The 22,907-nt window shown below is 46.4% G+C and overlaps 7 protein-coding genes across 7 annotated transcripts; 4 read left to right on the forward strand and 3 right to left on the reverse strand.

Moving 5' to 3' along the window:
* Window positions 1–44: 44 nt before the first annotated feature.
* On the forward strand, window positions 45–1,803 carry DEU56DRAFT_915144 (uncharacterized protein; the record flags this gene model as incomplete). The annotated part of the gene is made up of 9 exons (XM_041357702.1): window positions 45–87; window positions 149–263; window positions 342–497; window positions 551–822; window positions 876–965; window positions 1,019–1,167; window positions 1,218–1,349; window positions 1,395–1,612; window positions 1,665–1,803. 9 exons carry the CDS (start codon window positions 45–47, stop codon window positions 1,801–1,803), a joined length of 1,314 nt encoding a protein of 437 aa, XP_041205858.1.
* Window positions 1,804–2,804: 1,001 nt separating this feature from the next.
* DEU56DRAFT_741420 (uncharacterized protein) lies at window positions 2,805–3,294 on the forward strand (the record flags this gene model as incomplete). The annotated part of the gene is made up of 2 exons (XM_041348874.1): window positions 2,805–2,876; window positions 2,929–3,294. Coding segments are annotated over 2 exons (438 nt in total), but the record flags the coding sequence as incomplete, so codon positions are not given.
* Window positions 3,295–3,706: 412 nt separating this feature from the next.
* DEU56DRAFT_872489 (uncharacterized protein) lies at window positions 3,707–4,610 on the forward strand (the record flags this gene model as incomplete). The annotated part of the gene is made up of 4 exons (XM_041355788.1): window positions 3,707–3,752; window positions 3,808–4,007; window positions 4,062–4,503; window positions 4,564–4,610. The coding sequence occupies 4 exons, from the start codon at window positions 3,707–3,709 to the stop codon at window positions 4,608–4,610; spliced, it is 735 nt and encodes a 244-aa protein (XP_041205860.1).
* A 387-nt stretch (window positions 4,611–4,997) lies between these two features.
* DEU56DRAFT_956562 (uncharacterized protein) lies at window positions 4,998–5,910 on the reverse strand (the record flags this gene model as incomplete). Its single annotated transcript, XM_041359246.1, has 3 exons — window positions 4,998–5,435; window positions 5,492–5,617; window positions 5,737–5,910. 3 exons carry the CDS (start codon window positions 5,908–5,910, stop codon window positions 4,998–5,000), a joined length of 738 nt encoding a protein of 245 aa, XP_041205861.1.
* A 426-nt stretch (window positions 5,911–6,336) lies between these two features.
* DEU56DRAFT_915147 (uncharacterized protein) lies at window positions 6,337–7,014 on the forward strand (the record flags this gene model as incomplete). Its single annotated transcript, XM_041357703.1, has 2 exons — window positions 6,337–6,643; window positions 6,695–7,014. 2 exons carry the CDS (start codon window positions 6,337–6,339, stop codon window positions 7,012–7,014), a joined length of 627 nt encoding a protein of 208 aa, XP_041205862.1.
* A 228-nt stretch (window positions 7,015–7,242) lies between these two features.
* On the reverse strand, window positions 7,243–10,335 carry DEU56DRAFT_758135 (uncharacterized protein; the record flags this gene model as incomplete). The annotated part of the gene is made up of 11 exons (XM_041350209.1): window positions 7,243–7,687; window positions 7,745–7,934; window positions 7,981–8,170; window positions 8,219–8,415; window positions 8,484–8,599; window positions 8,703–8,821; window positions 8,885–8,949; window positions 9,011–9,068; window positions 9,121–9,683; window positions 9,730–9,859; window positions 10,039–10,335. 11 exons carry the CDS (start codon window positions 10,333–10,335, stop codon window positions 7,243–7,245), a joined length of 2,370 nt encoding a protein of 789 aa, XP_041205863.1.
* Window positions 10,336–10,948: 613 nt separating this feature from the next.
* Window positions 10,949–11,966, reverse strand: DEU56DRAFT_956569 (uncharacterized protein; the record flags this gene model as incomplete). The annotated part of the gene is made up of 2 exons (XM_041359247.1): window positions 10,949–11,723; window positions 11,777–11,966. Coding segments are annotated over 2 exons (690 nt in total), but the record flags the coding sequence as incomplete, so codon positions are not given.
* Window positions 11,967–22,907: the final 10,941 nt, after the last annotated feature.

The raw sequence follows: 22,907 nt of genomic DNA on the forward strand, positions 1-22,907 counted from the left end.
TCTCATTGAACCACTGACGCAGGCTGGCACTTCAAGGCTTGCCAATGCCCAACCCGCAAGGCAAAAACGGGAGAGGTGTTGTTAGTCGTAAGTGCATTTGAAACTGGGTTCAGTTAACTCAATCACACTGGCGCTAATTACTTTGCAGCTCCAGATGCAATCATAAGACCGCTTGTAGAGCAGTATGTTGCCAATGGTTACAGCAATCAAGAGATCATCTCTCGTCTTCGGGCACACCAGGAGACTAGCAAGTTCAATATATCGTGAGTCATAGCTACCTAAACATACCTTCAAACAGAGCTTCTGATGTTTGAATTATCAGACTGAGCCTCTTGAAAAAGCGACGTTCACAGTGGGGAGTTATGTCTGCCCGTGGTCAAGCACACAATTGAAAGCATTGGACCTGCCATCGAGCGTGTTCGTCAACGGTTCCCCAAACAGGGCTCGCACGACATGAAGCAAACCCTTAGGCAAGAGGAACATATCATGGTTCCAAGGTTGTATATGATGTTCTGTCGCTACACATTTACACTGATTGAATTGTTTTCAGAGACTTAATACTGCGGTACATGAACCTTCACCATCCAGATGAAGTTCAGCGCCGGAAGAGTCGCCGGCTCAAACGCAGCACTTTTTGGACTGCAGGTCTTCACGACATTTGGGTTTTTGACCAACACGACAAGTGGCGTCGTTTTCAGCTCTTCCTACATGTTGGTATCGAGCCGTTCTCAGGGCGAATACTCTGGCTCAAGATCTGGTGGACCAATCACAATCCACGCTTGATCTGTGGCTGGTATTGTGACACGGTCCAAAGCCTTGGAGGTAATTATTTGCATCCAGTCTCAATTGTCAGCCTACTAATGCAATCATTCAAGCTATGCCTCTCGTTACCCAAAGTGATCCGGGCACAGAGAACAACGGGATTGCGAACGGTCACACCATGCTTCGTCATCTTCAAGATCCAGGTCTAGCACGCACCCTGCAGCACAAGTTCAGAGGCGACCATCGCAATATAAAGCCAGAAATTTTCTGGAGCCAATTGCGCGTCGCTGGACTCCGGGTTTCGAAGATATTCTCGATTTCGGTTTGAGTGCAGGCATCTATAACCCGGATGATGCACTCGAAAGGTTCTTCTTTTATGTCTTTGATACTTCTTGCACTAACACTGTGTGGAACATAGACTTGTATTTCACTTTGTTTTCATTCCGTGGCTCCAGCATGAGCTCGATCTTTTTGCCGATAAGTTCAACAACACTAAACCCCGCTTCAACATGCACAAAATCCTACCACATGGTCGCCCCAATGATATCTTCGATTGCCCTGAGAAATTTGATTGTCGGGACTTCTCTGTAAGCTGTCAGACACATTCTTGTCCATATATTAATGTTTTGCAGGTGATCGTCGATAATTCCTCACTTGAGGAGGTCCGGAAAACATACGCTCCTTCCGATCACCCCGTTTTTCTCTTGGTACCCCAGGAATTCTCCCAGCAGGCTACGGCATTCATGTCTGAGCTCGGTCATACTGTACTGACTCGTGACATATCTGGGACGTGTATTCAGGTCTTCTTATGTGCTTTCGAGCCATTGAAGGCGAGGATCCCATTCGAAGTGTCATCACCACAGCCAAAGATCCTGCGACGGTGAAAAACTAATTGGGTCTAGAGGATGTGTTCTGGATTTACCGCCATTTGTTGAAGGGGCTGGATATCGTGTACCCACTGGTGAATCTGCGGCAGTCAACTCATCAGATGAAGAGTCTGACTTCTACGAGTTTACCTGGACAGATGAGGAGGCAATTTAGATTCAGCAAGTCGAGTAGTACTGTAGTCTATCTTAGTCCGCATCTGTTGGTGCCATTGATATTGTAGTACAATTGATTTCCTGTTTGAGGCTGGTATCACTGGTGTCAGTATCGCATACCACCTTATTGAACTCTTCTTGCTTTTCCTCGAACAACTGCTCAGGATCGTGATGCTCAAAGCAAGAAAATTCTGTTAGTTGGTCTCATGCTGATCATGGTGTCTTCTGACGTGTTCGAGTCAGGCTCAGTCGGTCGGCCAGTGCATCGAAGGGCTAGCTATCATGCTACAGGATCTGGGAAGACAGACACCTTTATTTGATCACTTGAGAATCACACTTCAAAAGAACAACCGTGACTGCAAATCACTTGGACATTATATGTCTAACATGGTTCAAAAGCCTCCAGCATCCCTTGCTCGTCCTCTGAATCCACCATGGCAGACTTTACCCCCATGAATCCAAACAGCTGGAGACTTTGTCAGCGTTGCAACACACTTCGAATCAACTGTACCATTTACATACGTGCGTGGTAAAGACGGCTCAGGCCGTACATGTTGCCCGACCTGCAAAGCATTACGAGGGACGTAAAGCTATAGAACAGACTCGAGGCCAGCAAGCTACAAGCATTGGTGAGTCCAACTTTGATGAGTCCGAGTCGTCCAAAACTAATCAAATTCATTATCATTCATGTCACAGACTTCACAGCTGCTGAGGGGCCCTCGAGACCTGAGCTGGTAAAGCAATGTCAGCAGCGCAACGTGGAGGTTTGTCATGCTCTGAGGGCTTCCGGTTTGTGTAACAAAGCTTAATAGTACTATCTTATAGACAACATCTTTCCCAGTCAGCGCTTGGCCATCCAGCCCACACACTGGCAGGTGACCGCGGAAAAATGCTTCCTCCTCCAGTTCCTGCACATGCAAGCATGGGATATACGCCCAATCATGCCGTGCACCAGCTGCATCGCAGCAAGATGGCTCAGGCAGCAATCGTCAGGGCCGCTTCCATCAAGTCATGATTCGAGTTGCCTTACATCACCTGAAACCAGAGGGAAAGTCGGGCACAGTGTTAGTTGGTGTAGGTTATATTAATTCTAACTCGCACTGCTCTCAACTTGCGAAATTTACAGAATATCGAACGTGATGTGCGTGTTGCGCTCAACATTACCCTAGCTCAGCTCCAGTCCGAGGTAATCAACCAGCTCGAACCATTATGGGCAGAGTGGTCGCGCAGCCACTCTCTCTCCCTCTATAGCCTGGAAATGCACAAATCACCAAAGTTGATTCTTTACGACCAGAGACAACCATCCATTGGTGCTAATGAACCAGTCCTACAAGAATTCTTCGTGCGTGCAACACCCAAGGACCCCACACCCAAATTTTTTGCAAACGCCCGTGTCGCCATCCTTCTTGTAATGACAAATGCGCAGTTTGAGGATGTGTTGCTCTGGCAAGAGCAATGTGTCAATGTAGGTCTTTTTTCATGTTTTCAGTGATACTTTTCACACTTAGCTCAATCTCACAGAACATTGCACCAAGTGTCGACACTGATGTGCAAAATGTACTAACATCAGCCTCTAGTATCCCTGCAAAGAAAAGGGTACTGCAAAGTCAAGGTAGCAGCAACGATTCTAGCCCATCGCCACCACGCCGCCCTGCACGCAAGCGCTCCAGGAAGGTGAGTTGAGGTGCTCGTATATTGGCAGGTCTAACCATATTTGATACCACAGTTTCCGATATCTGAAATTAGCGAGGTCCTGGCAGGTGACGATGTCTCAAAGGATGAAGACCAATCCAATGTCTGTGGCGGCCCTTCAAAGCTGGAACAGTCGCAACCTGTCTTAGCAGCAAGCGCTCTCATATCAAAAAAAACTCTTCTTACCCAGCCAATCTCAACTACAAGCGGCCATGAAAGCTCAGGGAAATGTTAGAAAACAAGCATCCTCTACTATAGGTACGTGCCTTGAACTTTTAGAATCGCTCAACTAGCTCACATTATGTGATGACAGGTGCTGGATGTGTCCCTATCACCTTTCGTCTCTTCGACATCCCTTCCATTGGCTTCGCAGCGCTCGTTTCTACACCATTCAGTACTACTGATAGCAAGTACACTGTCGCCGCACTCACCATCGACACCAGCTCCAAATCTATGATTGGCTTGGCAGGAAGCTTCAAAACGTGTCACCCTGCCTTGATTTCAAATGCAGACGTTGTCCCATCCATGTCTACATCACTGCCACCATCTGTTCTGTCAGCCGAGCAGGTTGTAGCTAAACGCGTGTTTTTTCGGAAGGGCCAAACCATGGGGCGTTGCCGCTTTGCAAGGGAGGATGAGCTGGAAAAGACACTCGACGAGGTGAATTGCCTTTACTGGGGCACATCATTGCTCGGTATGGCGTACACCTTCGTTGACGAGATGCTCAAGACTGGCAATGTGAGCCAAGATGTCGTGGTTGAGTTACCACGTCTAAGGCTGGTTCGTGCGGCACTAGCCATTCCCGATGACCCCAACAACGACCTCGGCGCAAACTATCTCATCGAGGAGCGGATTAGCGGAAAATTCGTCAAGTACATCAACAACAACTCTGCCGTCCCCGCCCATAGTCTAGAGGGCAGAGAAGCAGTCATCGGACTGTTTTTATGCTTTGTTCAACACGTGCAATATCACCTTACTAACAACATGGTATATCTATCTGATTTCCAAGGCGAGTCCTCAACCCCTCACCTGACTGTCACCCACAGCTAACTGACTGCGCTTGGCATAGGTTCTGGTAACCTCCTTACAGATTGCCAAGTGCTAACAGGCTCGTGAGTTTGTACCTACTACTAAGCCTTGGACTGTCATACTAACACGAGCCTTCTCTAGAGCTTTCATGAACAATTTCGGTGGAGGAAACTGCACATCTGCTTTTAACAGTTTCAAGACCACACATATATGTAATAAGTTCTGTCGTGTTTTTGGCTTGCAACCTTATGTTATGTAGCATTTTAGCACTCGGCGCACTACCATTCTTGCTGTATAAAATTACCTGATCATAGTGTTCATCTTGCGAGTTACTTTGGCTTGTAGATCGCCTCATTGACGTGAACATCAGTACTACAGAATCATGTACTCTGTCACTTTCATGGCCAAGCAGAGTGCTACTAAGAGACCGCGATAGAACTAAGAGACTGCGATAGAGATGCATGCGTGAGGCTGTCACTGAAGTGCATTGCAAAAGCAAAAGTAGACAGTGTATATACTTATATCTAATTCTTCCTGGCCCTCGTGCGCTACGAAATGCGAACGGAGCTGCTCGGTGTTTGCGCTCACGAAGAAGCTGAATTGGGTGAGGATCACGGTCCAGACGTCATCAGGGCGGAGGATGAGCCCACAATGATTGTTGTATGCCTCAAGCACGGTATGCACGAATCCGTTGGGCTTTGGCATGACATCACGCACCACATTGAGCTCGATGGGGAGGGACGTGTGAAGGAGCTCAAGACAACGTGTGAATTGCTCAGGGGAGATCTTTTCGAGAACGGTAAGGTAAGGGTTTTGGTGAAGAGGGATCTGAAGACGATAGTCTTCTGTAAAAGACTCGGCGGGGTGCGTGGCGGGACAGAATGAAGTCACGCCAGGAGGAAATTGTTGAGTCTGAGAATAGATCTGGTGCTCAGTATGATTCAACATTGGGAATGAGATGAACATACCGTGGAGAGCGGGGACAGAAACTCAAATGATGCCGCAGAACTAGCTGTAGAGGATATTGGGGAGAACTCATGAGGAGACATGGCGTGTGTGGGGGATGTGGTTGAGATGACTCTCTGATGCCGTTTCTGAAGCCTTGAATGGTTGATCAGTGACTTGTACTAGAAGTATCTGCAAGCGCTGATGGGACGTGTGATCCCTTTAAGTTATGAGCCGATTTATCTAACACGTGTCATGAATGACGCACCTTTACATCCACGGGCTCCTCAGGGAGAATAAATTCTTGCATGTCGCCATCATTGACTACGACATAATCGTGCATGCTAGTAGCATCATCCAAGCTCGTCAGACTGAACAGAAATGCCAGTAGCATTGAGTGGGATATGGAGTGACAGCCATCGTCCCATATAAGGAGATCCATAATGGAACGGGTCACGTGAACGTCTGGAAACCTTGTCAAGCAATTGCAAGGTAACTAGGGATATACAATATACATCAAATAAAATCGAAGAAACAATATTCCTCAAACCAAACAGCGATTGGACATTGAAAATCTGTCCGGCATCTCGGGAAGTCGAACTGTAACCAAACATCCACCATATACATCGTCCGTGTCGCCCACCTGGATAGCCCAATTGGGAAGCCTTATTAGGCTTAGCAATAGCGTGCCTCGTCAACTACAATTAGGCTCGAAAACAGTAATATCCCAACACCAGCATTAAATCACGCCCTAAATATTCTGATACCTTACATATATCTACTGTACTTGTAGCCTGGCGCATATCCCGCCTTATCCCGCCCCGCGCTTGATTCCGGCAGTTCCCACACGCCGCCGATCTTGGTCATGATGGTTGATCTGGCGGGTTCTCACACCTCCTTCCTCCTACCCCCTGCACTGCTGCACACTGCACACTGCTGCTTCTACAGCTCAGCAGCGTTCACCAAGGCCACCACTGCCCTCTACAACATCTGCCTCATCTGCCTCACCCAAAATCCCAGCACCACAGTCGTCTCTGCGCCCCCAGCACGTTGCTTGCAGCATCCTGCCTCCCATCTCATTCTACAACACCTGCCCCAGCACGCTGCCCGCACCAACCTGCCTCCCACCTTGTTATCCTTGCCAACCACCGCCCTCTACAACCCCTGCCCAAGTGGTCTGTGCACCCACCAATGCTCTAGTCTCGGCTACTCACCTACGCCCACAGAGTCATCACTTGGGGATCGCACTATTCAGACATCTGGTCTCCCACCCACCAACGCTCCGCTCTCAGCTACTCGCCTACGCCCACAGAGTCATCACTTGGGGATCGCACTATTCAGATATCTGGTCTCCCACCCACCAACGCTCCGCTCTCAGCTACTCGCCTACACCCACAGAGTCATCGCCTTATCATCCTCACAGTTAACAACCATCCTACCGGCTCCCAATCTCGTCTCGCACCCACCAACACTCTGCTCTCAGCTACTCGCCTACGCCCACAGAGTCATCACTTGGGGATCGCACTATTCAGATATCAAATTTTAAGCCACCAATGCCGCCACTGTCTTCCTGTCAGTTGAGACTTTGAGCTAGTACTCTGTAGCACAAGGACATTATTCATAGTACTTGAGAACTGTGTACACAACAATATATTTTGTGTTTGAGACACACTACCTCTGTTCTGATTCAACGAGTGACACAGCTAATTAACGACATGAAAACATGAACAGGCTATGACTTAACACTAGGTAAGTAAGTATAAGGGGACCTCCCTCACTCCAACATCAAACTTAAAGCAGGTGCGGGGCCAAACATTCGTTCTAAGTCAGCCAACATTGCATCACAGTCAAAGCGAGGGATGGAGTCATCACCGTGAACGGCTGGTTCTGTATCAACAGCTGGTTCTGTATTGTGAGCGGCTGCCTCTGTATCGCGAACAGTTGGCTCTGTATCACTGCTGTCGCTGTCCCCAATTGTCTCTGCGCTCTTGTACTGTTTGCGATGAGCTGTTGCAGATGTTGCTATACTGCGGCGCTTCGTCCCTTTGTCAGATCGAGTGCGGTGGCGATGATCAATTATTGCGCCACTCTCAAGCTTCTCTTCGTGCTCCAGACGGAGTTTCTCGAATTCTTCGTCACTCAAGGACCTCCAGCACGTCGTACCATGATCCCACCTATTGCAAAGCATCTGGAGGTCTGGAAGTGCACTCGATACTTGACTAAGATTCATAAACAGAATTTTATCAGGCCATCCTTCCACGACAACCTGGTACCACTAAACAACATTGCGGAAGTAATGTGCCCATTGCATCTTTGCGCCAGGGTCACCGGTACACTCCTCTGTAAATAAAATTAATAAATTCATTGTTGTAGGGGCGGGGGGGTACTCGCGAAGCTTTCGGTTGATGATGTCCCGGATTTCTGCATGTTTATCGGAGACGCGCTTCTGGTGGTTTTTTGCAGAACCTGAATATAATTAGATTAATACAGCAATAAGAATGAAGACACTAACCTTTCATCCCCTGGACGGCGAAGCCTTCCATTTTGCTGACTAAATCCTGGTTGTCGATCCCCATGACAGTGTCCATGAAGTTGTCAACACCTTGAGTGGCAAACACGACACCTCGGAGGGGAACATCCGTAGATCCACGTGTGGTGTATAGAATAGATTCCGCGCCTGTACGACAATGGAGGCTCTTGAGCTAGAAGATGTGAGGCGATATCAGAGACAAACTCAAAAGAAAACATACCTCATTTTCCACTGCCTTCAATGTTTGCGTGATATCGTTGATTTTTGACTTGGCTGTCATGCGAACACCTGTCTTCTTCATCTCTTTCCATGCAGTGAACTTGGTGAGAAGTTCAACTTGTTCTTCGTTTGAGAGCGCGAGGTATTCAGATTTGTGGTCGCGGACAAGTGTTTGAAGCACCGCTTTACCATGGCTATCTGAAAAAAAAAAAGGATGAGCATGACCGAACTGAGAACACGACAACATGACAATAATAAAAACTTACCGTTCTCTTTCTCTTGATTCTTCTTCCAGCAGAACGCATTCCATAAATTCGCCTTAGAGTGCTTTGAGTGGAGAAGTCCACGACCTATGTATAAATCGTTTTGAACTTGGCGGATACTTTTATGGTGTGAAGTCGCAATTGCTATGGTAGCATTATCGAGCTGCTTCCATGTGTCATCCAAAGCGTCCTTGAACCGAAGGGATTTGGTGCGTTGCTCACCTGAGAGCGGCACGGGCTTCTTTACTGAGCACGATGTTTGAACGTCGATGGGCAGGTGGCTGGATGTGTCTCGCATTTGAACTGCGCTTGTCGGCGAAGAATGACTGGGAAACCATTGACTACAAGGAAGCAGCCGAGACTAGTCAACAACCCACAATTATTTGTCCAGCTATTTAACACACCGAGAAAAGGTATTTTTCAAGTCCGTCAACATTGCGGTTAGGCTCAAATATCACATCATTCCATACTAAGCAAGGCAAAAACATTTGAGATCTACAGTAATAATAAACCAAAAAGGTAAAGCGCACACAAAAACACCAAGATGCCGAGGATCTTGAGGATGGTGGTAAGCGCTGACGCCCGATGCTATGAACAGAAATTAATATAAAAATGTGAAGAATGGAATACTCTGACTAACCTTCGTGGCAACCTCAGGGTTGATGTCCCTTATACCTACCTGTAGGTCCATGAGGAGGGCATTAGACAAAATGGAGGCTTGTTCATAAGTCAAGTCCCACGTCGGGGACCTGAACACTGCCTCCCACCGGCTGCTGCGAACTGATCCCACTAATGTTCGGAGTTTCGGCAAATTCTTGTCACCCAACTTCACCTGATCGAGTGCAGCATCTGTATATGGCCCGATACTAATAAGTGGTGGCCCAACCATTGACAGATTGCAAGCAAGTTGTCCCTGAGTTGGTCCCACAACAAGGGGAACAGCCTTGGTGAATACATCGGCCGGTCGGTGTTGACGCATCTCCGAGCGTGGCGTCAATGGTTTAGTTCGGTTTGCAGATCCAGCAGCCAATTCCACACCACGATGAATGGCAGCAGAGTCTGACTGATGGAAAGGGGACTGCAGATTGGTGGAAAAGGTGTCTGGGGCTTGCGCAGAGCATTGGATTCGAGCTCCTGTGGCAACCATAGGTGGAGGGATGTGTCGTGGCCCAGTAGCGCTGATATGAGTTGCAGGGACTTCAACTTGTGTTAGCAATACGAAGAATATAATAAATCTTTATTTACTTACAGCGCCTACTGGGTTTCACCTTTTCAATGGCACAGCGGGTAGCAAAACGCTGCAAATGAGGTACTGCGAACTCTTGTGCGAATGCCTGTACTAAGACGGCAACATCTCCGCCAATTCGCTGCTGCGTTTCCTGCAACTCATGCAGTGTGATATAGACATCGATAAGAACTTGTGCGGGGGAGAGATTTGGCGGAGTTTCACTGCCAGCGCATCAAATGAGAACGGATATCCCACCATCAAGACGGTCTTGCATGGTGAGCTGAAAAAATGCTGTGAGCTTTAAGAAAAAGAATCAAGAAAATAACTGACTGCATCAAAGACATCCTGGGTGGCTGCATCAAGCAGCTCGCTATGTGTGAGGGTCCGCTCTTCTGCATTGCTCGACTGATTGAAGCTGATATATGACGGGTGAAGACCCCCCAATGTCCTAGTCTGATAATGGGAGCCATCGATGTGAGAATCATGCCTGAGCAAAGCCTGTGCAGCCGCTTGACGCTCATTGTTGCTGAAGCCTGTGGCAAATGTAGCAGTATGATACAGCGCAGTGAGACCTGTCATGTTGAAGCGGCCGACCTGTTTGCCATCTGGAGATGGCAAAGATGCCATGGAGTGCAATGGCAAAGATGCAATGGCTTGAAGGGCAGTGGAGATGGCGGTTTTACGCCAGGTGCAGTGGTCCAAGTCGTGTTCGCTAGCTGAACAAGTATGTGGAAGAAATTTAGAGTAATGACGGCTACACTATTATGTACACATAGATTACCATTTGCATGTACTATCTAGAATGCAATGCCCAGCGCTCTACAGATAATCTACAGTTGTATGCTACATTATAGCGCTCTACATACAGTTGTATGTTACATTATAGCGCTCTACAGTCGTATGTTACATTATAGTGCCATAGTTTACCGCTGTACACTAATATCAGTCCTATATAATATAGAATCTACACCGAGTTGCACTATGGCGCTATAGCGCTACATCTCAATCCTATATAGAATCTCTACCTAGTTGTAACACTATGGCGCTATGTAATGATACTCTACAGTTGTATGCTACATTATTGCGCTATACAGATCCACAAGTTGTATGTTACATTATTGCGCTATACAGATCTACAGTTGTATGCTACATTATGGCTATATGTATTTTACCATTGTACATTACATCTCAGTCCTATAGAGAATCTCTACCGAGTATCACACATCCGTTGCAAGCATATATGGCAAAGTTATGAATTATGAAGCGATAAACTAAAGGTACACATTGCGGTATGTAGGTGGTGCCCAAGTTAGTCAATGATTGACTGTAAAAAGTCAGCCATGTCCTCCGTCAATGTGTCTTGTTCTTCGCGATCAATAGCATCAATGTCAGTATCCTCAGTATCAATGGTTGGCGAGATATCTGCAAGATCGTTCAGTTGACCTGTGAAAACATTAGCATGACATCCGAGTATGCCAATCAAACATACCTCGGTCAGCAACATCAGCAGCACGCTCAGCGCGGACACCAACACCCCTGACTCCAGAAAAACCCGCAAGACTCTCTATGCGATCCAAGCAGTAGCAATGCACCGCATTGATAGCTGCGCGAACGGTGTTGGCGTTGCAGCTCATGGCCTAGGTGCGGATCTGAAACTAGAAGTTCTTGTATGACGGTAAGCATATGACATTCTTCATCGCGAATGGCGGTGCGCAAACGGCGGACTTCAACATTGAGTCTAGTGATTTCTTCACGCGCTTGACAAAGTTTGAAGAATTTAGTGGTCGCTTCTCGATGTCCTGGCTTTGACCAAGCACTGCTTCGAATATCATTGCGGGAATATCGCAAGAGATCAAATTCGGCTAGAAAACCATAATCAGCGATATCTTTCCAAGAGATCTTGGAACGCGGTGGGTTTAGGGCTGTGGCCTGTGTGTTGTAGCGGTTAATAGCATTATGGATGGCTTCCAAACGACATTGTAGAGCCTTGCCGAGCTGCTGACGTAGCTTATACCCTAGAGAAAAAAACAACTCGTTAGCGTTGGTATTTCGGCATAGATAAATTTACCTGTGCCCGATAATGAAAGTTTGGAGAGTTCAAATAGCCTCATCACCACGAGACGCTCGAGCTCGTCTAGGGCAGTGCGGTACTTACCCAGGGACGCCTCCTCCTTAAAATGTTGGTACTCTGGCCCACCAATCTCCCACCGTTGGTCCACAGCCAATTGAGTCTCGATATGCGCAACAAGCCCTTCAGCATGTTGTAACTTCGCGTAGGAAGAGTCCACGCGAATCCGAGCGTGGGTGAGGGCGTTGTTGATATCCTCTAAACTACCGGTGTCTTACTACTTGAGGGTCTTATATGTTTTTGTGTAAATGTAGTGACACCACAACTACACTTTGATAAGACAAGAGTTGCCAACTCCTCAAGTACACGGTCAACGAATTTTCTAGTTTTCTCGGTTGATAACGTGTCGTTCGTGGGAGGCTCGACTATACAGTCTGTCGTTGGTTCTTGGAATGGGGTTCGGTTTTGGATGGGATGATAGACCTAGATGATAGGCCTGATACGATGAACTGCGTAGAATAGATGGACTAGACTACGTTGACGAATGGTTTGTCCGAATGGTCCTTGGACAAATATACGAGTGGATGCGCTACACAACACTTGGCTGAAGTGTGTGGATCCTTTGATGAACGAGGGACCTTTGGTATGGAGCAAAGTCCTTGGTGGTGTGGAATTGGGAAGCTGACTAAGCTTTACCCAGACAGATCCTTGCTGACGTAATCAAAGCAAGAATATCTCCTGAAGAGTTCTTTGTCCAAACAGCTCTTGGACAAAAGATATGGGTTGTGTGGGATGCTGACTAAGCTTTTCCCAGACAAATCCTTGCTGACTTAATCAAAGCAAGGAAACAGCAGTTCTAGACCAACAAAGGACTAGAAAAGAAGGTTAGGGTGACTAAATGCCCCTAACAACAGTAAAGATAATACAAGACTAAGATTATATCAAATCTTAGTGTAGTAAGGCTGTCAGTTTCAGCCTGCACTTCAGATGATAGATGTGAAGTGGGAAATCTCCAATATGGGGAGTCTCTCATTTCTCCTCAGAGAATTGAGCCTCCTTATATACATTTGGTGTGGGAAATATCCCAGGAACTGTATAGTACCAAGAAAATAGAAAGAGACACAAATCTCAGAAGAAATAAGGTAGTTGTAGCATAAAATGCAGAATTGAAGTGGAAAGAACACCAAAGGAGGAAAATGACTCATTCTGACTCATTTGACAGCAAATGACATCACTGTGGAGCAGTGTGGAGCATTTGTGGAGCAAAGTGGAGCTGAATGATATCATTGTGGAGCTATGACATCAAATGACATCATTGTGGAGTTATGACATCGAGTGACATCGTCCAAGATCAAATGACTCAATTCTGGAGTCACATGACTTCTCCTAGGGTTAATTACATGTTATGTAAGCTCAGATTGTGGCTGAAGCTCACATAACGTGCACAAATAAAAAAGAACAAGAGAAACAGAAGCAAGAAAGTCAACAAAGATAAACGTAAACAGAAGTAAACGAAACACGAGCTTTCTGCCACTTTTTACTTCTCTTGCCTCAACATAGAGTAATTAGTCTAAAGCGAAAGCTTTTGGACTAGTATACTCTTATCCTATTGAATGTCAATGTATGATCTTCGTTTCATGCATGACATCCGCGGGGCAGTGAGATTACAACTGTCCCCAGTTGTCTTCTTCGTCATGAACAATCAGTGATCTGGTTGTTCATTTCTTGGCACATGCCAGCGATGCTCAAAATGTGCAATACGCATGGCAGTCTCCAAAATAGTTAAACAGTGGAAGAAGTAATAGCATAATGGGCATAGCAGTCGGACTTCGTCTTGAAAATCGTGATCCCAGTAGTACAACATCTGGCGGAAATGGCCATGTACATCACGATTAGGGTCCTCGTGTAGATGCATTTGCTCGCATTCATCTAGCAGAGTTTCAAAAGTCTCTGTGATAAACATGCGAGTCAAATGAACTGCTATGTAGTCGACATTATTCATTATGCTATTGAAGAGGTGTGTGGTTTTGATGGTGGTCTTTGTTATCGCCAAGGAGGTTATTGAATTGGGATGGGTGGGATGGGCTATCTGTGCAGATTGCAATAGAAGTGCAATGGCAATGGACAGATATTACAGTGAAGGAATACGTCGTCTTCACGGTCTTCAGTGATATGCAGATTCCAATATGATAGTGTGACGGTGACAGGTGTGACAATGACAAGATATTGGTTTGGCAGGACAAGTCAAGACCAGAGTGGCGCTTCATGATTGATGGTCCCATTGACGACATCATAAAATTTTGGCACATTGATCTTTTGAGCGAACCATTGCCCCAGAAGTCGAGCACATCCCGATAGATGACTACATGGAAAGTTCATGTCCCTAATAGCACCATGGGCTATATTTTGGGGATACTTCATGAACATTACATGCCCCTAATAGCAATACTGGCTATATTCTTGGGCGTACATGTTCCTAGTCCGATGTGGGATACATCATGCTCTGCGTCCTTCTGTGTATCGGACAAATGATCCAAAAGAAAAGGCCTATTGTTTCTGTGTTTTCGCCAGCTTGAACTTGCTGCATATTGATAATGATAGAGTGGTCAATTGTCAGACTGATTCGTCTGTCGTCCTTCGTCACTTGAGGGAATCGATTCTTCGTCATCACTGGAACTTTCTTCTATGCCCGATAATTGTGCTTCGTCTCCCTCTAATGCATCGGCAAGTGAGGGTAGGATAGATGAATTGCGCGTGATGTAGGGAATTAATCGGAAGGCAGCTATTCCTCTTCGCGATAAATTTCCATTCATCTCCCTAAGCACGTATGATCCTCCTTTTGTTTGTCGGTCGACAACAAAGGGTCCCAGATAACGAGGTTTGGTCTTGCGGTTAAGTTCTTTCTCAACCTGTGTGTTTCGAACAAGAACCAAATCTCCTGGTTTAAAAGCATTGCGTTGCAAACGTAGGTGATACTTCTCTTCAAATTGAAGCTTTGACTTGAAGCGAGCTTTCTTTAATGTCTGAGCTGCTTTTTCCAAGTCTTCTGGACGGCGTTCAATTTGGCGTATCCTCAACACAAGAAAATCAGCCGGATCCATATTGGTATGGAAGCCTTCCACCATAAAAGTTGCCTCCATGAGGTCGAAGGGCAAGACAGGGTGGACTCCATGTACCAAGTAGAATGGCGATAATCCAGTAACACGACTGGAAGTGATATTTTCTGCAAATAGTGCAGCTTTCACTTTGTCTGGCCAGTGTGAAATGTGCTTTCCACAGCTCTTCACAATGGCTTCCCTAATATTGAAATGTCCACGCTCTACAACTCCATTTGCTTGGGAATTGTAAGGGGAAATTTGAATCTGGGGGATATTGACACGCTTGAGGAGTTGCTCAAACGCTCCTCTGACTTCTGGTCCATTGTCTGTAACGACTTGGCCAATGGCACCATAGCGGCAATATAGGTCTTCCCAGAAAAAGTTGGCCATGACTTTGGCCGTCGCTCTTCGTAGGGCTCTTCCTTCTACGAAGCGTGATAGATCGTCCCTGGCAACAACAAGATTTTTGTAGCCTGCAGCTGAAGGCATCTTCATAATATCCACATAAATCTTGACGAAGATTGTTGCAGGGGTAGGAAATGGTAACCGGAATGTGCATCTTCCGTACACTACGGATTTGGCAGTCATGGCAAGATTGCACATGATGCTTAACATCCGTGTACAAGTGAGGCCAATAGAAGCGATATCGAATGGTCTCAAATGTTGCTTGTACTCCTTTATGTCCTAGCTCTTCATGTGCATTGAGCAGGATAGACACTCTCTTATCACTGTCGAATATGACCAGCAAAGGTGGACGGCCAGGCAAGTGTTTGAACATCTGGTCGCCTCGGACAAAGAATTGTGTTGCCCGATTGACAAACTTTTTGCGCTTTGCTGTCTTTTCGAAATGAGGTGCTTCAAGCGTAGTCAAGAACTTGAATATGTCACGAAGGGACTTTTCTTGACTAGCTGAACTGGTGAGCACAGATGGAAGTGATGTTGATGGATAAGAGGGTCGTGTTTGACATAGGAAGTGTGGTCGATAGCGTTCTTGAGACATGCCACTGTACAAGGCAATGTCATCCAACCAGGAATCTTCATCTGGTTGTTCTTCTTCGTCTTCTGCTAGAGGTCGTCTTGATAATGCATCAGGACCTTTGAACCTCGTAGCAGGTACATGAATGAGGGTGAAATCGAATAGCAATATTCCTTGGATCCAGCGATTGATAGTAGCATTTGGCTGGAGGTCCGGTTCATTAAGCATTCCCTTGATGTACTTTGCATCGACTTCGACGTGCAGAGTTTGTACACCAATAATATGAAGTCGGAAATGCCTAAGAGCACGAAATAATCCATAGAGCTCTAGCTTTGGTTGGGAATATCTGGATTCTACATCTCCCATTGGAAGTGAACCATAGCGTGCGGGTCTTCGCTTTCCATTGTTATCAATTTGAGAGAGTATGATTCCAACCGCGATAAAGCTAGAGTCCACTGAGAGAATGACAGGGTTGGGTGATGTGTAGTCGATACTGCGCATGGCTGGGGCTGATGAAACTCTCTGTTTGAGAATTGTGAAAGCTTCATCTTGTTTGTCTCCCCAAATAAATGGTGTGTCTTTCTTCCATAGACACGTGATGGATTTCGCTAGTTCTGAAAAATCCTAGGATCCATATGCGAACAGTACCACACAGTCCCATAAATCCTCTGGCTTCCTTGACAGTGGTAGGAATAGGCCATTTCAAAATCTTGGAGACTTTGTCTGTGTCTGGTAGTCTCCCTTCAGGTGTGCACCGTTGTCCAACAATAAGGACTTCTGGTAGACACAGCTGGATTTTGGTAGCAGCAAAGGTAGCACCAACATCTTTGATACGGTGCATTACCCTGTGGACATTTTCTGCATGCTCCCAAATAAATCTCCGAATACCAGGGTTTTCTTTTAAAACCTCTGGTTTGCCATCATCGTCCAGATAGACTGATTTAGGTCCTTTGACCGGTAAGTCATCTATGAACACATTGGCCACATGGGGAATTTCATCCTGCAGGACAAAGCTAGTGCATTTTTGAAACTCTGCAGGTGCATTCGTATATCCCATAGGCAAAGCCGTTAACGTAGCAATCCCAATGGTGTTAGGAAAGCTGTCAAGTCTCTGCTATCTGAGTGCATTTTTCGTGCATCAAATCCCCAGAACAGGTCAAAGACTGTGTAACACTGGCATCCCGCAAAAGACTCGACAAGTCATCTACGATGGGGATTAATCCAGCATCACGGATGGATATTTTGTTTAGGGGTTGAAGGTCATGGACGAGTCTGAGCTTTCCATTTTTCTTGAGTACACAGAACCAGCGCGAGCGATATGCAGATTGGCTTGGTTCGTATACTCCTGCTCTGATCTTTGTTTTTAATAGCTCGATGACCTTTTCCCTAATACCAGGTGGGATTGGAATATTCTTACATTCCCATGGAACATGGGGAATGGTAGGAATAATATATGGGGTGAAGTATGATTCCTTTAGCGTGCCTCGATCCGTTTCTTCAAAGGCAAGTGTATCTTGGTTTAGATCCATGATGTGCTCGAATAGCTTGACTTCCTGTGGCAGCAGGAATCCCTTGGAGTTGATATTTAGGCTATCCAAATTCTTTTGTGAAAGCCTTCCATTAGGGATGAGATCGGGTGGATTTCGAGTCAAGGGTGTCATGGATGCTAAAGGATCATGAGGAAAATGACGCAAAACGCGGGCATCCTGTGGGAATGTTCCCGAGACAGGTTTAATCTTTTTGTCCACACGTTTGTTACATGGTCATCACAGGTTCGTAACTTGGATCATTTAGACTCGAAGCCGTACATTCAATTAAGAAGTCGGATTCTTCGATCTCGAAATTGTCCCAAATCATCGTAGTTTTCGGAGGGCATCGTTGCCTGTCCTAGACTATTGATAGTATTCTTGTATGGTTTGACTTTCGAGCACGTCACCAGGGTACACAAGCAAAGGAGATTCATTGAAATTGTCTAGTGTTTCACTAGTACAAATTCCTAGAACAAGTCCTTTCATACTTGGGCCTGACGTAAGTCGAAACCGATACAAATACATTTTGAAACAGAAATAAACATACATGGCTAGCAGACAACAGAGAATTCGCAAACACGAACACAAATACATGGCTAGCAGACAACAGAAGATTCGCAAACACGAACACAAATACATGGCAAGCAAACACATGCAAAGAAAATAAAGAAAACAAGATTTTGACTGTTTTTCGATGTTTTTGGATTTTTTATGAAGTTAGCACGACAAAAAATTTCCGCATCCAGATACGACTCTGGATGCGCAAATAGGGGTGTCCATGTGCTGTTTTTTGACTCTTTTATGAAGTTAGTGCACACAAAACTCTTTTGGCTAGTCAATGATGTCAGTGCACATGCATCATGACTAGTGCGAGGATTTACCTCGTCTTTAAGCAATGTAGAAGAGGTGACCAGAGTGTGGTTCACCATCTTCGTCCTCTCGATCTTCATCAGCATAGAAATGATAGAATGTTTTGTTGGCTGATGGAGATGGACGAAAAGGACTACATGCATCATTACCAAACGGATCCGACGTACTCCGAGCAAACGGTCACGAGCATGAGCAAATGTAACAATCTCGTCTTCATTTTGTGAATCGAGAAGCCCGTGTTGCACAAGGGAGTAGACAATGTCTCGGTCGGGGAATGGTAAGACGAGGATGGATGCGATAATGTCCGCAAGTCGAAGTTCACCGTGGAATTCGCAAACGGCACATAAAGCATTGAGGAGCTCGGTCTCGTCTCCATTGAAGAATGGATTAACCAAATTATGGTTATGGGGATAGAACGAGTCGTCAACATGGGTTCCAAAGACTCCTTCCTTGTCGCAGTTCAATACAAAGGGTTCTCGTCTGGCTTCTTCGTACATCCGTGGGGGTAGGCAGTCTTCGAGCAGTGCAAGTATTCCTTTGGCTTTGGCACGATGCTCGATAAGTTCTTCGGCTCGTTCAGTCCAGTCACGCGATGCGCGTGGTTCAGGTGATGCAAACACTCAGATACTCCCCGTCGGCTCCAGGAAACAATCGTTGAGCTAACCGTGTCTTGGTCCCAATCACAAGCACACAAATCGCTATGTTCATCAGCGTAGGTAGACAGCGCCAACGTAACATCACGAAGTAAGGGTGTGTGAGTGTCGGAGAGTGTTGGTAGGTCTGTGGTAAGATAGTCCTCCATAATCTGCTCATTTGTTGGAGCAGGTAATGTGATAGTTGAAGGATCGATTGTAGAAGTTTCCGAAGGAATGGGAGTAGGAGATGGATGAGAGAGCAGGACAGGACACACTGCATCTGTCCAGACATCTGTAGACATAGAGCGTGAAGCATCGGGACTGAATTCCAATACAGGGATTGGAGATGAAGGACGTGGCTCGAATAGTGAGCGAATGATGGAGTCGCCGGACTCAAGGACATGCGCAGTAGTGATCAACAATCCTGGTTCAAAGATGCGAGGGCTAGCATCTGAATGTTGACCAAAGATGGACGTGTTGTCAACAGCATCGTCAACAGTCATGAACTCGTCCAGCGCGGATTCAAAGTTTGAAGTTGCACTGGGAGTAAGCGGTGGTGTAACGAGTGCGGTCATGTCATTGAGTGGCTCGGTCATGGCTTCATCCAGGGAAGACACAACATCAGATTGGTATTCATCATAGGCGTTGGAAGAAAATAGTAGTAGTGTACATAGGACTACCATCTCCCAAGCCAGAGTAGGCATGAAGATCAACGCCATGCTCTCCAGACATGTTTACCTCAAAGGCTGGGTCTGAAGCAGCGTGGAGATCATCATTGTTCCCGACAGTGGTACCCTGGTCGTCGTTGACACTGGGTTCTTCAGAAGACTCGTCTCCTGGATACACAAGATCCGGGAGATTGTAGAGACGCGCATTATATGCTAGAGCGTCATTGAGTACACGAGTGAGATCTTCTGCCGCTGAATGAATGGAACGAGACATACCATCCAACACGTTAAGATTTCCATCCCTCTCCTTTACAGTAGGAGTAGTGCTAACAGCAGGATCAGTGCAAGGCGTAGATGGCGCGTTTGCAGACAAGAGATCCTCTGGCTCAGGGAGGTAGGAGTATGTGTTGGAGGCGTCTGCCTGGATTGGACCAATGAATGGAGTAGACGTGTTAGATACATTAACATCGTCTACTGGAATTGAGTTGCCATAAGAGTAGGCGTTGGGAGTGTTGCAAGGCGTTGGAGTCGCAAATGATGTAGATGTCCCGCATCCAGATACAACACTGGATGCGCAAGAGAGTTCCCGAGATGGCAAAAATTCTCCGCATCTAGATACAGCACTGGATGCGCCAGAAAGTGCCTCTGACGACGAAATTTTTTCCGCATCTAGATACAGCTCTGGATGCGCCAGAAAGTGCCTCTGACGATGAAATTTTTCCGCATCTAGATACGGCTCTGGATGCGCCAGAAGGTGCCTGCGATGACGAAAACTTGCCGCATCCAGACACAGCACTGGATGCGCAAGTGGTGGTACAGATGTGCTGGTTGGCAGGGTGCCTTGCAACGTATGATGCTCCCAAGGTGTGTGCAAGTTGAGTGGCATACTCAGTAGCATATGATACGTGAGCATCTCCAGGCTTATGAGCTGTTAAGAACGCGTTGTCGTGAAGGACGGATGCGTTAGGGGATGGTAATCGAGCCTGGATTGGAGATGCTGATGGGAGAGCGCTAGTGGACACAGAGCCGGCACTAGGATCCGCGGTAGGTGTAAATGCAGATGTGCGTGCACTCAATGTATCGAAGACATTTTGCACTGCACATGGTGAGAGTCTGTCTTGCGGGACAGAGTCAAATGACGTACTATTAGCCACTACAGGCTCTGCTCCTTCATTGCCGATCCGTCCAGTATTGTACTGATGGTGTTCCTGTCCATGAGCCGATGCCCAAAGGACAGGAGAGAAGACTGGAGACGGAGGACTGATAGAACGAGAAGGAGAGGGTGTATTGGGTGTAGGGCTAATAGTAAATGATAGTTCCGAATCGGAACAATTGAACTTCAACCGACATTGCCCAGACTTCCTGTTTTGGAATCCGAACAGACCCGGGAATGAATTTTGGAAGGGACCGTCCATAGTCACGTGTGCCACCGAATTTGGTAATGTAGCAAATCGTTGTTTAGCACTGATTGCACCAAACTGAGGGCTAGGAGGGTGCCACTTCGTCTGCTGGGGACCATCCATTTTTATAGAGTCTGCAACATCCTGTTTTGCAAATGAATGATCTTTGCAATCGGCTTGGCAGGAGTTGATCTGTGGACCCAATAATGATCTCGTGTAGCCAATCTCGCTACCAATTTTGGAATTTGGGTCACGTCCAGCAGTGATTGAATAGCTCGAAGGTGCTTTGTCATAACCCTTTGACTAAGCGCCTTGAAATGATGCACAGATGGTTTGGTATGCATTTCTAGCTTGTTTGTCAAGGAAAAGATACCAGGTAACTTTCCTCCAAGCCAGGTAGCAGGTTCGAAAGACCATTCAGGGTCTGTACCATCTGGTGTGCATAGGATTTCATATTGGACCGCAAATCCTTGTGGGTCCTTGAATAAGAGCCATGTTCCGTCCTTCCTTTCGTCAATCGAGACGTAGTTTCCGCGTTGCCATGGTCGTCCGAGTAATAGACTGAAGGGAACATGGTCTCCAACGTAGAGATTAGCCTGAGTTTGCACCCCGCCGCAAGTCAAGGGTACATTCTGGACTAATCCACGTAATTGTCCTTCCCCGCCATTAGCATCATTCATGCTAGTTGCACGCCTAATATCGATAGGTCTATTGATCACCGTCTTCCAAATGTGACGGTTGACGATGTTAAGCTGACTTCCAGTGTCAATGATGGCATGGATAGGTTGTCCATCACATTGCATGGTAAGTCTGATCAATAGTCCACGTGTTTTGGTCCATACAGAATGAGCTTCAGTCGGAATTGGTTTGGGTTTGATTGCATTAGCAAGAAGTCCAGACAGTTCACGAGAAGTGCCTAGAATCTGACCCACTTCCAATTGGACTGGAGTCTTCAATACGGATTCCAATACTTTCTCTGGTTTGGTTCGAGTAGAAAGATCGGAGACACGTTGTCGTACAATTTTCTTGTCAGGGTTGGATTCGTCCTTGTTGACCGCCTGTTCTTTCTTCTTCTTTTCATTAACTGCTTCCTTAGGTCGGTCATTCATATTGGTGACATCTTCCATGATGACATCTTCATCATCTTCGTTAAATCGAGCGCGTTTCATGGTACGTGGGATTTCTTTGGCTACGTCGTGATGCTTGTTTTCAGATAATGGGGCAGGTTTAGAACGACCTTCTGCAGGTTTGTACTGCCTTGGGAATCGCGGGGCAGTCTGAATATTTTCTTTGACAAAGCCCTTTCCCTTCTGACCATTATCTCTTCGATCCTGTGGTTTGCTCATGGGAGGGGGAAAAACACCATCAAACCGCTCACGTCGAGCGTGTGTGTTTGTTTTGATGTTCCTCTCAGCAGGATAGACGTAGTAGTCTTCATTGTCATCGGTGGTAGCTGGTACCATATAGACTTCATCCTCAGAATCTGAATCATCCGACGTATAAAAGTCACTTGGATATTCATAGATTTGAGGGGTCTTCTTCTTCATCTTTGTCTTCTTTGTGACCTGTCTGACGTCTTTGTCAGGGTCTTCTTCTTCGGAGGGTACCCTAATGAAGTTTGCAGCTGGTGCTTTCCTATCCTCTCGATTAATTGCCTCAAGCATAGTCTCATCAGGCAATTTTCGGATAGTAGCTCCATTGGGTCTCTGAAGTTGTCCTCGCTGGTTCCTCTCGATCTTTCCTTGGGAAATCAACTGGTTTAACTTTACACAGTTGAACATGGAGTGTCCCTTTTCTCCACACCCATAACAGATCTTCTCGAGTGAACCAGGGGCTATATAGAATCGCGAACCTGGTTGAGGGAAATTTCGTCCTCCACCATTTCGTCGATTGTTGAAAGCTTGGTTTCCTGTGTTCCCAGTGGTCCTAGTCTGAGTAGTAGATGCTCCTCCATT

Source organism: Suillus clintonianus (genome assembly GCF_016758775.1).
Source record: "Suillus clintonianus strain FC179 chromosome Unknown DEU56scaffold_64, whole genome shotgun sequence".
Taxonomy (NCBI): domain Eukaryota; kingdom Fungi; phylum Basidiomycota; class Agaricomycetes; order Boletales; family Suillaceae; genus Suillus; species Suillus clintonianus.